Here is a 15382-nt window from a genome sequence, read left to right as displayed (position 1 = left end):
TTGCTTGTTTGCAAGCCATGATGTCTCTCTCTCTTTCTCATGGGCGGGCCAAATTCTCTGGACGGGTAAAGCATAGAAAGGGGAGGTAAACTTTCCCTTTATGATGTCATAAGGGTAAGATTCCAGATTGGCCCATCTAAACTTTCATTTTTTTCAAAGGCAGAGCAACCCCAGTCCACCAGTGACCAATATTTGGTACATTTTATGTGATTTGTTTCTCTTAAAAACTTCTTACATTATTCACATAATCCATAAATAAATATGAGGGGATATATGATCAGTTAAAAATACATAAGAAACTAAAAAATGTTGTTCTTATTTTTAACTCAACAAATAATTAACCCTCTTGTATACATCAATCCATTTATTTATCCATTGATTAACCTCAAATTGGCATCTTCTTTGAAATAATCCGGTCCTGAAAGATTTTAAAGTGTGGTTACCTGGATGTTATTTTGTACAGCCTGCAGACTAAAACACTGCAGATGATGTAAAGTGATTACAAAAGCAGCAAAAGTGTCTTTCAAGATAGGAAGCTCAACCACCGGTGCTCACATGGACTTACATGTTCTCTAATCCCTCCTCGTTGGTTGATGTTGGAAATTCTGAAATTTGCAAGTTGAAATCGATGCGACACAAAATGAATGAACACTTTTTGTGAATGCGACGTGTCACATTTTAAGTGTGTGTTGTTTTGAGCAGACAAATAATACCGCATAGGCCGACACATTAATCCCCCACAAGCTTGTGTGGCATAACTCAGGTCTCTCTGTTGCCAGTCGGTGTCCTTAAGCACAGCATACATTAATTGACAGCCGAACACCTGTTCACACTGAAACCTTCTTACACTACAACCTGTTCACACTGAAACCTTCTTACACTACAACCTGTTCACACTGAAACCTTCTTACACTACAACCTGTTCACACTGAAACCTTCTTACACTACAACCTGTTCACACTGAAACCGATTCACACTGATAAACTGACACTTAATGGCTGACTAAATCTTGTCTGTGATATTTTTCTATCGTATTACTGATGGATCAGGTGGTATACAGGTATAAGGAGTGGATGTGTTTGAAGGTTGTGGGTTCAAATCCCACATGACATTTTGTGTTTTCCTTTTGTCATGCGCTCAAAGGACAGTATCATAAAGAGGTCTCTCATTATGAAAAGCCTCTATTGAATAAGCATAACAAAATAAACCAGAATCGTTCTGTCTCAGTCCAAACTGAAACTAAATCTTACAACATTTATGTCTATAATTTAGTCCTAAAAATCCTATTTTGCAGTGCAGTGAGAATTTTTCATAGGTTATAGTTTTTAGGCCTTCACAAAAGTGAAATGCCCAAAACTAAGCCTTGAAAAAGGCAGGCACTATAATTAGAAGATAAGACAAAATTAAACTGCTACTTTATAAAACTTCATAAAAAAAAGTAGGAAAAAGGGACTCAATTTCAGAATCAAATCGACTCAATAAGAGGAAGATTGTTTCCGTTAACAATGCATCATGTTTTACAATTTGCGCCGAACCTTAACGGTACGGGGGCCACGGAGAAGACGGTCTACAGATTAATGCTCATAATGCGGAACTAAAAATGCCCAAGTTCCACCCGGTAACATTTAGCAGTACGCCGTTAGCAACATGTACTGATTTTAGCACGACAACAATCTGATTTTCATGCGAGTCAGTCACACTACGGCCAGCGCCAATGGAACGCCAGAGCTGGAGGAGCCGTGTGCGGGTTGTCGGTGCTGCGCTGCAACCCAGAGAGAGTGGTAAGCTGGTTGGCTGTGTAGGACAAGGATGGGTCGGCGTTGCTCCACCCTTGTAGTGTGGAAACTTTGCCAACGTACATTTGACTGCATCAGATGTGCCAATCAAAACTCCACCTAATGCACAAGATTGTATTTTGTATTAGCCTATTCTGTTTATTTTGTATTTTCAACTTCATTTTTTTTTTTTTAGATGTATAACCTTTTGTGACCTGTTGCCTTTTGTGAAAGTGTTTGTTCAGTGTAATAGACTACAGAAGTATTTAAAATGTTCCTTTTTTTTTATATAATAGAAATTGTTTTTACCAAGTTGTCAGTGGGAAAAATGCTCTCAATCCCAAGCAAGGGTATGTTGTCCAAAAAGTATAAAGAAGCACAAAACTGAAATGCTCAAGTAAAGTACCTCAATATTGTACTGATCAGTAGTCTACTTGATTAAATGTTTACAGTGCTCTGAAAGGGATTCATCTCTCTTTTTCTTATTTGTCCTAATCCCTTCAGATTTTCTTGTGGGTTGGAAACTCAGCCAACGAGTATGAGACCAAGGAGGCATGGAACAGTGCACAAGAATATCTGAGGACCCACCCTGCAGGCCGGGACCCTGACACACCCAAAACCATTGTCAAACAGGGCTACGAACCGCCCACCTTCACTGGCTGGTTCAATGCATGGGATCCTCATAAGTGGAGCGTGAGTTTGTTATATGCTCTTTGAACTCAGTGAGAGGCACTATATTATGTTTGATACAGTAATGCAGCATGATTAAACAATTACAAATCACTAGTCATAGTATTCTATGACTGTACTTTTTGATTCCATCAACACAGATGATTGAAAAGAGACACAAATATCACATGTGAAAGAATCATTTCAGAAATTATAAAGAACATAGTCACATGTGGTTGATCTATGGATTTGGTTTGAAAATGAAGACGACCCTGCATGCTTACCAGTTTTTTTTATCCTGGTTCACTCGATCTTCTCTACAGGGAGGCAACTCTTATGAGGAAATGAAAAAAAAGCTGAGTGATCCAGCATCTCTCTCACAGATCACTGTTGTAAGTGATTCATTGACACTAATCCTTTCATTAATTGACTAAATGTACTAATATCACAAAATTAATAACGACTAATGTGTTATGTGTTCAATGACACTTTCACTAATCTGTAAATGTTTACATTTGTCATGTAAAACTTCACCAAGAATAGAGTTTCACTCTCTCATGTACTACGTCTGCAGGATCTGAACAACACTTATCTCAATAAAAGTCCTGTTGGGGTTAGTGGAGGTGATAACAGGGCACCAGGAGGCCCCACAACCTCCCCTCCAGTCAACAGGTTCCACGGAGGAGATCTGTCCCCCAGACCCTCTACTCCCACCAGCCCGTCCACACAGAGAGCTCAGTCTTCTGCATCCATGACTCAATCCCCTTCCTCTATCTACACTCCATCATCCCCCGCTGGTGGCACTGTGTCCCCCTCTGCTGGAGGCTCTAGGATGTATCTGGAACCAGAGCTCCTCATCAACAAGTCTCCTAGTGAGCTGCCGCATGGGGTGGACCCCAGCCAAAGAGAGGTGGGTGCAGTATTATGGATCGGTTGCAAAAACATGGAAGTCATTATGTGCTAAGTGTGTTGGCTGCAAGCGCGGATGGCTTAGTGAATGTGCCGCCTTGTTGGAAAGTCACAGCTCAGATGAACGAAGGGATGTCCTGATTATGTTATGTGCTACTGATCCAAAATGACTCCAAGGAGACACAAAATAACTACAAAGCAAAACAAAATGACTACAAACAGACAAAAAGACTCAAAAGAGACACAAAATAACTTCAAAGAGACACATGACCACAAACTGTCCCCAAATGACTGCATATAGTCCCAAAATGATCCCAACTACAAAAACTCACGAACGACAAAAAAGAGACTCAAAATGACTACAAAAAACACAAAAGGATTACAAGGACACACAAAATAAATACAAAGAGATACAAAATGACTACAAGAAGACACTAAATAACTACAGAGAGACGCATAATGACAATAAAATAACTACAAAGAGAAACAAAATGACTACAGAGACACAAAACAACCAGAAAGAGACAGTGTCCCCTCACCCCTGTGTAAGGAAGGGCCTTTTATAAGTCTGTGCGAAGGTTCCCGTTGTCTCACAATCCATGCATGACTGTAAAGATGATGTGATTCAGTGGGAGGTGCTAATCATGTTAAATAATCAGTGTGTGTATCCTGATGAAATAACGCAGTATGTGCAGTAGAGGTCAGCCTGACTGTTTTCTGTCCTGGTCTTCCCCTTTGCTCTGATTTCAGGACTACCTGTCTGATGCGGATTTTGAAAACCTGCTCGGAACGAGTCGCTCAGACTTCATGCGTCTGCCAAAATGGAGGCAGAGTGACATGAAGAAAAAATCAGGACTTTTTTAAAAAAGGTTTGATTACATGAAGTCGTTGTCAAACCTTTCAAACAAAGGTAGCATTTAAGCTGCTAGCTGAAATATGGAATTGGCAGAGGCCTTGATCATTTCCCCATCAACCGACTTGAAGTTCTTAAAATGTATACTAGAATTAGCTTGATAACATGATTGTGATACAAAAATAACTAAATAATGGCTTACACTAGGACTATTTTCAAATGTTATGCTTTATATTTATCTATATTTTTCAATGTTTTACGCTGATCGCACCATGATCAAGTTTTTTCAAGATATTACGGTCAATGGCTGAATCACTTAAATCGTGAATAAACACTCAAAACCTTCAATCAGGGACTTGGCTTGTTTTATTTGAGATAGTAAGATTTGTTTGACATAAAATACTTGAAAATGTAAACTAAGGTTCAATATGTTAAGAGCATGTTCATATATGGTAGTTCATTTCTTGATATGCTCATCATATCAGTAGTCAAAAGGAAGTAGAAAGTATGTTGCAAAAATGATAACATTGAAAAACATTTTGGAGCAGTCTGCTCTGGAGGGCATAAAAATGAAAAGACATCTAAACACAGACATGTGATTCTCAATATCATACTTTTTCTGTTGCTCCAATTTTACGACATTAAAATTAAGAAACAATTAGGTGCTTGTTGTGCTTCTTGACAAATACATTGTTTCCATGAGCATGATTTGTATGATCCCGAAGGAAAAATGTAAATACTATGAAAAAAGATATCTTAAGCTGGAATTCACACCTCACACCTCTAAGTATTATACAGTACGTCTCCCAAATATGGCAAATACAGTTTCATGAATTTCTTTAAATAATATCCCACACTGCTCTTTCATTCACGTTTCCATTCATGGCTACCACAGAGGAGCTCACACTCAACTTTATTCGAAGAAAGCTAAAATTATACAATGACAGGAAAGTTCTAGGCAGACAACGGTGAGTCAGCATCGACAGATGACGTGCTTTTTTTCTCTATCTATATAATATTTCATCAGAGTTAAATTATTGAGCTTTCAAACTGGACAACTTCCTTTAGAGTTTCAAAAATAAATGCTGTTGCTGAAGGATTTCCCAAAGGCGAGCTTACTTTGCATCCATGAGCATGAGATGCAGAAAGAGTCCGGCTGAGCAGATGACGTCACCTCTCTTGGTGAGCAGCGGCACGCGGCGATAGCCTGGGAAAAAAGGAAGTGGGGTTTAGCTTTGTCAACAAATTAGAGTCAAAAACACTTTTAAATTAAATGTAACACATAAACTAAAGTCAAATGATTTACATAAAGCTGTCAGAAACTCTTGTTATTGTCTTGTAAAATAGTTCTTGATATTTCTGTCTTTGTAGTTTACCTTGCTGTTGTGACTGTAAACTCCTCTGTGTGATGTGAGAATCTAAGTTCAATATCTTCCGACAGAAAATTCATCTGTGCTTGTTTCATCTTGCTTTCTCCAGCTCAATGCTTTGTGCTGTTTTGGACTCACTTACCGTTCTGTATACTGGTGAGCGGTAGACAGTACTGCCCGACGAAATCATTATAGGATGCTGAGTCATGGTCCTCCACCAATAAACGCAGCATGGCAAGCTCTGGGACGTTGATGTCAAACGTGAACTTCTCGTTCCAGGTTGGGTTAAACCCTGCAAGGATGGATTGTTGTTCAGCTGGTTCAACTTGCTAATATATGTTTCTGCCAAAGTGTGTGACATTTGTTCTGGAAAAAAAAGAATGCTGGGTGTTTCCATATCTGCGTATGTGGTATGCTCACCGTTGTTATTAATGTAGTTTGTCTCCTTGCTGGCGGTGTCTGCTGGGACGCCGTAGATCTCCACTTTCACTAGAGGGTCAACAATGGAGGTGTGTTTGCCCTTGTTGAGTTTAGGTAACTGCTGAGCTGAGATCACCTGTTCGTACAAATATGGAAATTAAAATCATCTACAGCCTGAAAAGTCATTAGTAAACAGCGGAGTCTTTACAATACAAATTCAAATACAAAATTGAATGTACCCTGTGGGGTTTTTGATGTTATTTCCGTAGGTCCCTGTTTGGATGTATAATTTTTTGATTTCCATTAGCAAAAGTTGTGGACAGTACCTGGTACTGTTTTTGGTACCATCTCAATCGAGGTTCCGAGTGAGCTGAGCCAATACTAAAAGGTGGAGTTAAAACGCTGCAGACCACTGATTGATCACAGAAAACAGTACCATGGGACATCCTGCACAGACACGCTGTTTTTGAATATCCAAGCTACCGTCAACAGTGACAGCAATTTTATTCACTCCACCCAGATTATTTAATACGGAAGCCTACAAAACTATGTGATGGTCGTTACAACGTAAAGATGTTCTTCTATTTAGCTGCCGATGAAAAGATTCAGCGAGTGTCGCGTCAAAGATGATGTTGCAGCAGTTTCATGAGGCGTCGCTGTGGCGATCAGCTGAGAACCCATCCTACACCGAGGGGATACTTTCCGCAGTGAAAAACAAAGCGAGAAAAGGACTGCTATCGAAAAGATTTGTGGAGTGGAGCCAGGCCATGCAGTAGAAACACGGCTTAAGACTTGTATTATTACTCACCATGACATGAAAGGTCTTCTTATTTAGCCAGGGCCCTTCAAAAAGTGTTCTGGGATTGAACTGAGAGGACTTGTCTCTCAGAAATTCAGGTTTCAGGATGTAACCACAAAACCCGTTTGGCAGAAACCGACCCTGGTTTATGTGCATTTCCTTTTGGGGAGTTTGAAAGTTCAGTGCCACTAAGAAAACAAATCAGAGAAAGAAGATAGTGAAACCATTCACTCTTAATATAACAATAACACTTAATAAATGAATGGCTGGATTTCTGCACATAGTAATGTGAGTGTACCAATCTGGCAGCCAACGTTCCACAGGGGCACTGGGTTATAGTTGGAGGAGTCAGTTCTGGAGCCAGCAGGGTAGATCCTACTGAGTTTGTCCATGTTGTGATGGATGTAGGCAGTAGCTACAAGAAAACACATTTCCATACTTGGATCATGACAAATCCTAATCAATTGGAACATGTCAGTAAGGTTAGTAAGATATGAAAGTAAGTTATTAAGTTACCTGAAGTCTCAGCCAGGTTCAAAGCTTTACTCTCCTTGAAGGATGACATCTCATAGAAGGCGTGGTTCTCCTTGGAGTGTTCAAAGTCCTTAAAGTGGACGCTTTTGCAGTAAACGACGACGTCAGAGAGCGCTTTGGCAAGTTTGATTGTTGATTTCTAAAAGGAGACAAGATTGTGGCTCAGTTTTGTTCTGCTCATTCAAAGAGGATATTTAAAAATATACGTATATACTGTATGTATATATATTTGTTACAAATTAGTATCAAACACTTGGCACACCTTTGGTTGGTCTTTTATGCTGTCCTCTTTACATTCACTGGCCTCATCCTCATCAGACACAGTGCCTTCCTCTACGGTGCTGTGATTTTCGACGGAAGCATTCAGTTTGTTCAATCGCTTTCCCTTGACGAGGAACCTCCCCTTCAGCTCCTGCACAGAAACAGACAGTATGTGTTTGCACGGTTAATGTGCCACGTAATGGCTGAATTCAGCGAGGCCTATTCTTATTTTTGAATGGTAAAAAAATCCCATGAGTGCTACATTTAAACAGGGCTTGGGAATGTCACCGAAAAAAGGATTTGATGTGCTATATCCTCCATTTGTGTCTTTTTCAGAGCATTTCTGTCCCAGTCACGTCATATCAAAGAAACAATAAGGTCTAAAGGCAGAACAATATGGGGGAATTGACAATGAACTATGACCTCAGTTTTTAGCAGAAAACTAAATTAATTTAATTCTTAAAAGTATTAAATGCACACCTTGACAAAAACTGAATAGCAGCCCCTATTTACATGCCAACAACGTCTCTTCTCAAACAAGGTGTTCACTCAGACACTGCCGAGCCTCACAGTCGCATCTTGTGAAACCTTTTTGTGAATAAACAACTTATCTCTAAGCCCTCACTAATGTGAGATAATCAAATGCAAAACTGAAGATCTTGTGTACCAACATTATCAACCCATGGAGGAGGAGCAGAGGTGTGAGATTGAGGCTGTTTTGATTATTTGCTAGTTGTTTAATTTGGTGCTCACATATTGAGGATGGGTTCTACTTTCATCTCATCTGCTTCCTTTCCCAGACAAATCTAATAGACACTTTAACCTAAACAGGCAAGTGAAGTATTTCATTAACTAAAGAGTTAGAATTTGTAGGTGCAGTCTCTCTTTGATGTCTATTTAAGGCTCCAATGAATGTTACATTAAGGAATCAGTAAATTGAGATTAACACACCTCAGGCGAGGGGAAGTTTGTGGGCTTGGTGTTGCCCAGAGGCTTTGTGACCAACGCATCACCCAGGATGGATTTTAAGTAATTGGCCATGAGCGTTTGCTGCTCTATGTTGCAGTGGTTCTCAAGGGACAGGATTACTGGATACTCAGATGTCTGGAGAAACAAAAAAAGCAATTATTCCATGAAGGCAAAGCTTTCCATAATTGTCTTATTGAGAAGGGATAGAAATCATAAATATGTCACATGCTTTGAAGGCATATTCTTTGATTGCTTTGATGACGTCTTTGAAGAGCACTTTGGATGTGAGTGTGTGGCCGTGGTAAATGACAGGCTCGCCATTAGCCCCGTCCCAACAGTCCAGCTCCACACAGCGACAGCTCTTCATCAGCGCTCTGCAAAAAAAAGAAAACCTTAAAAAAACCTGCACACCACTGGCATCACTGCAGAAATGTTTCCAGGATGTTTACATCCATTTTGACCAAAAAAGCTAGCATCAGATTTGGTTTCCAGGCCATAGTTTCTGCTCCCAAAAAAGTCTCTGCTCCTAAAGTTGTACTTTTTAGAGGCCCTGGAACAATTAGGCTGGACATTCACAAGCCTTGAGACTGCTACTACTTGTGTGCATCATATTGGTTTCATCATGATCATTCATCTCTCTGGTTATCACTGGTATACAGTAGTCTCGCTTTGCCAGTCCCTCCTCCACACACTGCGGAGGACGGTCTGGCAGTCCAAATAGCAATCCAGGATGAGAGAGAACGTGCTCTAGTTTATTGGCATTTCTTTAAACCAATCACAATTGTCATGGGCGGTGCTAAGTCCCGCACGGAGCCACCGTGACGCTGCAAAATAGCCTCAGGAAAGAACTTGTTTTGATGGAACGTACTGTATATGTTCAAACGTTGTTTTAGTTGCGCAAGAGAAATGACAGATTGGACAGTAAGTCTAGCTAGCTGTCTCAATTTACCACGCAGACATCTGAGGAGCAGTTAACTATAGTCCTCATAAATCAACCAGAGGTTAAAATTCCAACACAATGAAAGCAGCAGAAAACAGACATCAGCAGAAAATACATCACCGGAGCAATCCCCGGAAGTGGAACGTAGAGGATAGAGACTATCGCTGGTCTAATTATTAGAAATTGGTATTTGATTTTGTTTTTTCAACAGAATTACGCAGCAAACTTCCTTAATACTAGTATGAAAAAGCGAGGGAGCAGGAGCAAATTGATTTTATGTGTATGTCCAACAAAATCCACATGCAAAATACTAGTGTAAAAAAAGTAGTGGTTGGTAAAAGTAGTTACTTTATGTAGGCTTCTGTGCTGCTGGGTCCTTTGAGTTGGTCTTCCATCAGGTATGTGTTGTGTGACGAGGAGATAAAGTAATGGTTGAGGGGCTGGTGCATGTCCTGATACACAGGTGTGTGGGCCGGGTTGAGAATGGAGCTGTCGTCATGGTTCATGTACATCAGGAATCCATCTTTGGTCATGCGCTTATTCTGCTTTGCTGGTGGACAGAGGACAGACAGACGCAATGATTATGATAAGATATTCGGAATATGTCTGTCTCTCTGTACTGTGTACTGAGAGTACTGTTCTATAGAAAATCCAAAAGACTTTTAGTCCTACCTGTCCCATCCACCTCGTATTTTTCAATCAGCTTGACAGCGTCCTCCATGGATGCCAGCTCCCTCTGCTCATTCAACAGGAAGTTCAGCAGGTCTCTGGCGCTCATCTGACCCTCTGTTTGAGCGTAATTCCCATAAATCACATCTATCTCCTCCCGGTGTGTCAGCATATCATAGAAGAGCTTGATCTCTGAGCCCTCCAGGGTGCCTGACTTTGAGGTGTCACATTTCTATACAACATGAGACATGATAAAACAATGAGCAACACCATAGATTTTAAGTTTGACGAACTACATATTTTTATTTTTAGGGATAATTCATTGATCTGCAGGTAGCAACAGCTCATTGAGACTCACGTTGAAAATTTCTTCTGCATAAGTGTTGTCCATTTCAATGTTGAGCTGTCTCATGAAGTGCTTCACCTCTTTAAGGTTCATCTTGTTGTCTTTATTCTTATCTGCTTTTCGCATGCAGTTAAAAATCCAACTGACATTTAGATGTAAGGAATATATTTAAGCTCAGGAAGAACAAAACAACAAATGTACTGCAAAAGGCACTTGTCTCCTCTTAAGATGTTTAACAGAAAAAGCATTTCTCAATGAAAGAGTTTGTCAAGGATACTGCTCGCTATTCTGCTGGGGGCTGAGGTTGCGCATGTTGTTGATGATCTTGTCCAGGCCGTTGACCCACTGTTTTGCCTCTGTCAAGTTGGGCGCCATCAGGTCGAGAGTTTTCTTGTGGCCCTTGAAGATGATGGAGAAGCACTGCTCTTCAACAATGGGGTCTGTATGTTTATTAAGCCCGTGCGACTGACGGCCCCTGCGTACTGAATCAATGTCATCAAGGGAGACTGTTTGGAGAGAGAGGATGGGCTTTGTTAGAAATCTGGACTCTTGAGGTGTCGCCAAGGGTTAGTTTAAGAATACTAGATAGAGATCCGGCATGTGGTGAGATTGTCTTGAACTTGTCCAACAGAATTCTTTCTTCCTAAATATCCAATACATAGCTACCAAACATGTTTCGTTACAACAGTGGATTGAGCCTAAATCTTGTTTACTTTTTGGACATTTTACTTTTAAGACGTGGTCAGACATTTTGTTGTTGTCTGCACATTTAGATTCTTTGGCAACCCAAACACATTCCATGGAGATTTGTTAACTGCACTTAATAACAGTATGATGCAATCTGGCCTCCCCTGATCTCCACGCCTCACACATGGGCAACACATAAAGTTCCATGGTAGACATTTCATGGCTAAAAATATGTATCAGACACAAAGATACTGAAGGTCTCTGAACACACAGCTTGTTTTTAGGCATAAGTTGAGGTCCTGCTCGGTTGTTGAGCAGCTTAATGTACGGAAGAGCATGCACGGCCACGCATGATGTAATCACATTATATGGCGGCAACCGCCCTTGTAACAAAACACCAAAGACCAGAGGCTTAGCTAAGAGCTAGGTTACAATCACAGTGTTCCCACCCTTTTACACGCAAGGCTGGAGAGTCTAATAAAGAGTGACCTTTTTTCCAGTGAGAATCAGAGACTATCTAGGGGCAGGATTAATCTGAAGGTCTGACTACCTGAAGAGAAAAATACAACAGTGAGGGGGCGGTGTGGAGAAACACACCCAAGGCTTGGCGGTGTACACCCAGCTGACAGCTGAATGAACCAAATACCTAGGAGGCACTCACCAGAAGAGTGTGTGTGTTTGTTTAATCATCATCATGCAAATTATCTCCAGCAAAACAGACCACTTGAGAGGAGTTTGGGGTTGTGAATTTGTCTAATTGTCAGAGAATCTCATTTCTCCATAATGTCCAAGTCATGTAATCTGTGCCACTCCGACATTGATGAAATTTCAAACAACAAATTTATTGTGCAAATTCAAAGTTTATGCAGGTGTTTCTAAAACTCTTTTGCAGTGAAGAGGGTGCTGTTAGCCATGGACAGTGTGTGACTCCTTATATTTCGCTTGAGGTTGAGATGGGAAATGAACAGTTGCAAATTATACACATGATATATTCTGTGGTTTGGCATGCAAAACAATAACCACCTACTTATCAAATATGTTAGAAGTTTGAATACAAGCTTGTGAATATTGTTTAGTAAAATTCTATCTGATAAGCGTACAAATATTTCTCACCTTTTATCTCTGCGACAAACAGACTGGCAGAAATATGAGTGAAGTGTCTAATGAGATAAGTGTGTCATATGTACAGTATAGTGCAGAACCTGACATCCACCTCATGTGACCCTGACAGTGTGTACGTGCGTGTGTGTACGTGCATATTGGTCACTAAGTGTGGGGAAAAAAGAGAACTGAAGCTTCCCAGTCTATCTCTATTGGGACTGATGAGAAGTGATGGCATGGAGGGCATTTTTCTCACTTGAAGTTATAGAGTGTGGATAATTTACAGCCACTACATAGACATGTGTCCATAGCACTAAAACATCTTCTTCAGTAGAGCAGTAGATAAGTCTTATTCAAAAAGTGATTAAAAACAAAAAGGTACTGTCCTCCCACACTCACTTACTTTATGCTAAAGCACTTTAGAGCTGATTTGTAATTGTTGCTTGCTAAGACCCACAAGAACGCAATAAATGCAATATTTCCTTAAAACAAAGAAATGCATGCGAACTCATGGCCCATCCCTAAGCCAGTTTGGCAGTGTTAAAAAAAACTGCTTTGACACCGGGCAGCATCACTCGATATCACCTCTGTGTGTGTGTATCTACTGTGCCCGTATATGTCTGTATAGTATAAGGTGTACGGATCTATGTTTGTTGATTCAGTGTTTGTTCAAGGCTCAGACTTGGTGCAGAGGTTATCAGGTCTGCTGCAGCAGCCGCCGCCGGGATGGGTGGGAGATCAGAGCTACCAGAGGCCCAGAGGAAGTATATGTACATGCAGATAATCTCTCTTTCACACACACACACACACACACACACACACACACACACACACACACACACACACACACACCACACACACAAACCACACCACACACACACACACACACACACACACACACACACACACACGGGGACACTTGGATCCAGTCTGCCTTTGGCCACACTGCAGTTTTTGTGGAGTTGTTTCCATTGAATTTTTCCCACTACAAGCTGCCCCAGCTTCTACTCGTTTGTCTTTTTCTATTTTCTGTGTATACTTTACAATGAAGAAGTTACCAGCATGATTTATGTAAAAAAAAAAAAAAAAATACAGCAACAAACTTCCCATGTCACAAACTTAAGTCATACTGTGCATTTGAAGGGAGTTTAGTAGAAACAGATGATTTATGTTTTCCATATATTCTGGCAATAGCATTGGGATTAGAGGGGTGTGTTTGTTATTGTTGAGAACTGAAAGGAGAACTCTGAGTTCACAGAATAATTGGAGACGGATGTACATCTCAAAAGACAGTGGGATGAACTGAATGGGTTTATGGAACTTCTCTTTTTGTGCATCATACACACACATGCAAGTAACCTAGTAGAAGATGACACTCACAAGTCTGGTTTCGCTTGATTAATTTGCGGGATTCTTGCCACAGTGTCTTGCAGTCATCCTGCAGTTTGAAGAAGCGATTCTTCTTCCAGTTGTCCTTACGAACCTTGATCAGCTTCCCACCGGCCAGCAGAAACTGTAGATCTGGATCTCCCTCCAAACCTGCAGAGGTCATACACCAATCTCATCAATTTACATGACCTATATAATGTTAAATGTGCTGGCAAGGGGTGTCGCTATGATATTATTAAGGGGAAATATGTGCTAGTATGTTTACAACACACTTCAGTAATGTTTGTCAGGTTTTTATTTCCCTAAAGGGATTATTAAATGATTTATGAATACTTCCATGGAGTTGGGGAAAGATAAGAGAGAGTAAAACAAGAACAGTCAAAGTCACAGCAGCACATTTATTGGTCAAGCTCCAAAAATGCTGCACCTAATTTTCCTAGTTCTTGCGGGGAGTCATCCCAAAAGGATTAATAAAGAGAAGTCTAAGTCTAATAATCCACAAATAGCATCTTTTTGTTTGCCTCCACTATGTAACAAAGGTAGAAAGCCTATTTAATCCAAGTTCAAAGGCCAAGACACTGCAGCAATTGTCATAGTTTTGAGTTGTGTTTTTAGTCAAATCCAAATGTACTCACAGGACAGAGGGAAAGTGTTGACAGTGTTTATTTAAATACTTATTTATTTATGAGTTTGAATTTATCTAACAATTTAAATAGGCTACCAGAGCAAGTGAATCTTATCTAAACATAAAACACACAAAATTAACATACATAACGTGACAATTTGCCAAATAAAGATATATGAACTGGGAGCAGAGTGTTGTTATTCATTTCTTTATGACATTTCATGATTACTTGTGGACAAAAGTTCTGAATAAGAGCCTTTAGTTAGAGGGTTGAAATCTAAGTGTATAGTCAGCTGATCATAAATCTTGTCTCCTTTGTGTTTCTAACCTTACCTCCATACTTCTGTACTCAGGTCTAGATGTACAGTGTCCCGTCTTGTCCCTGGGTCAAGTGTCTGTGTTTAGTTGGTTTCATGTTTTCTGTTGGTTTTCCATTTCCTGTTTTATTTTGTAGTCTCTCTGTTCACTTTAGTGTTGTTTTACTTCCATTATTTTTATTTTCCCGTCTTTGTGATTGTTTTCCCCACCCTGATCTTTCACCTATTTCCCAGCCTGCGGTAGCCTACGGGAATAACGGCGTCATAAAACAACGGCGTTACTTTTTTTTCAGTAACGAGTAATCTAATTGGTTACTCTTCCTTAGTAACCGTTACCGTTACTGCCGACAAATGCGGCGCGTGACAATAAGTGAAGCTATTTTTTTCATCAGACCAACTAGATCCCTGCGCCAAGAGGCAAAGACTTTTTTTCCTTCCTTGGTCAGTGGGCCGTGCACGAGACAAGCGCATAAATGCTAACGATTGGCTGAGGTTGAGTAAAATTTCATGGTAAGCCAATCAGATGTAGAGTTGGGCGGGTGTTCATAAGAACTCATAGACGGACACAACAAACAACAAAAGCGAGTCACTCAAGGAGAGACAGGTATGGCGTTATGAAATCAAGGAGGGGGGAGGGGGTCTAACTTTTCCTGATAAAGATTTTCCACCGTGGTCAGAAAACAAGCACTATGACACAAGAGTGGCTACTCTACTATCGCCAGACTTTAACGTAGAAACATAATTAAAAG

General features: G+C 40.4%; 2 protein-coding genes across 5 annotated transcripts in view; one reads left to right on the top strand and one right to left on the bottom strand.

The window, feature by feature from the left end:
* The window catches only part of vill (villin-like), a 15211-nt gene extending 10657 nt beyond the window's left edge, over nt 1-4554 (top strand). For 2 of the 3 annotated variants that reach the window (XM_032504370.1, XM_032504372.1), the window contains exons 18-21: nt 2280-2468; nt 2768-2836; nt 3019-3354; nt 4104-4554. In XM_032504370.1, the coding sequence (XP_032360261.1) occupies nt 2280-2468; nt 2768-2836; nt 3019-3354; nt 4104-4217 (708 nt within the window). In that variant the 3' untranslated portion in view covers nt 4218-4554. The remainder of the gene's footprint in view (nt 1-2279; nt 2469-2767; nt 2837-3018; nt 3355-4103) is intronic. The other variant, XM_032504371.1, reaches the window with a different exon arrangement.
* Nucleotides 4555-15382, bottom strand: part of plcd1a (phospholipase C, delta 1a) — a 15754-nt gene continuing 4926 nt past the window's right edge. For both annotated transcript variants that reach the window (XM_032504374.1, XM_032504373.1), the window contains 14 exons: nt 13683-13841; nt 10792-11020; nt 10527-10656; nt 10172-10400; nt 9848-10049; nt 8789-8933; nt 8542-8694; nt 7592-7741; nt 7312-7468; nt 7094-7210; nt 6805-6983; nt 5997-6132; nt 5719-5868; nt 4555-5413 (listed from right to left, as the gene is read on the bottom strand). In XM_032504374.1, the coding sequence (XP_032360265.1) occupies nt 5322-5413; nt 5719-5868; nt 5997-6132; nt 6805-6983; nt 7094-7210; nt 7312-7468; nt 7592-7741; nt 8542-8694; nt 8789-8933; nt 9848-10049; nt 10172-10400; nt 10527-10656; nt 10792-11020; nt 13683-13841 (2228 nt within the window). In that variant the 3' untranslated portion in view covers nt 4555-5321. The remainder of the gene's footprint in view (nt 5414-5718; nt 5869-5996; nt 6133-6804; nt 6984-7093; nt 7211-7311; nt 7469-7591; nt 7742-8541; nt 8695-8788; nt 8934-9847; nt 10050-10171; nt 10401-10526; nt 10657-10791; nt 11021-13682; nt 13842-15382) is intronic.

This window comes from Etheostoma spectabile, chromosome 22, assembly GCF_008692095.1.
Source record: "Etheostoma spectabile isolate EspeVRDwgs_2016 chromosome 22, UIUC_Espe_1.0, whole genome shotgun sequence".
Classification (NCBI taxonomy): Eukaryota; Metazoa; Chordata; class Actinopteri; order Perciformes; family Percidae; genus Etheostoma; species Etheostoma spectabile.
The sequence above is the reverse complement of the archived record's forward strand: the minus strand, read 5'-3'. Positions and strand labels throughout refer to the sequence as shown.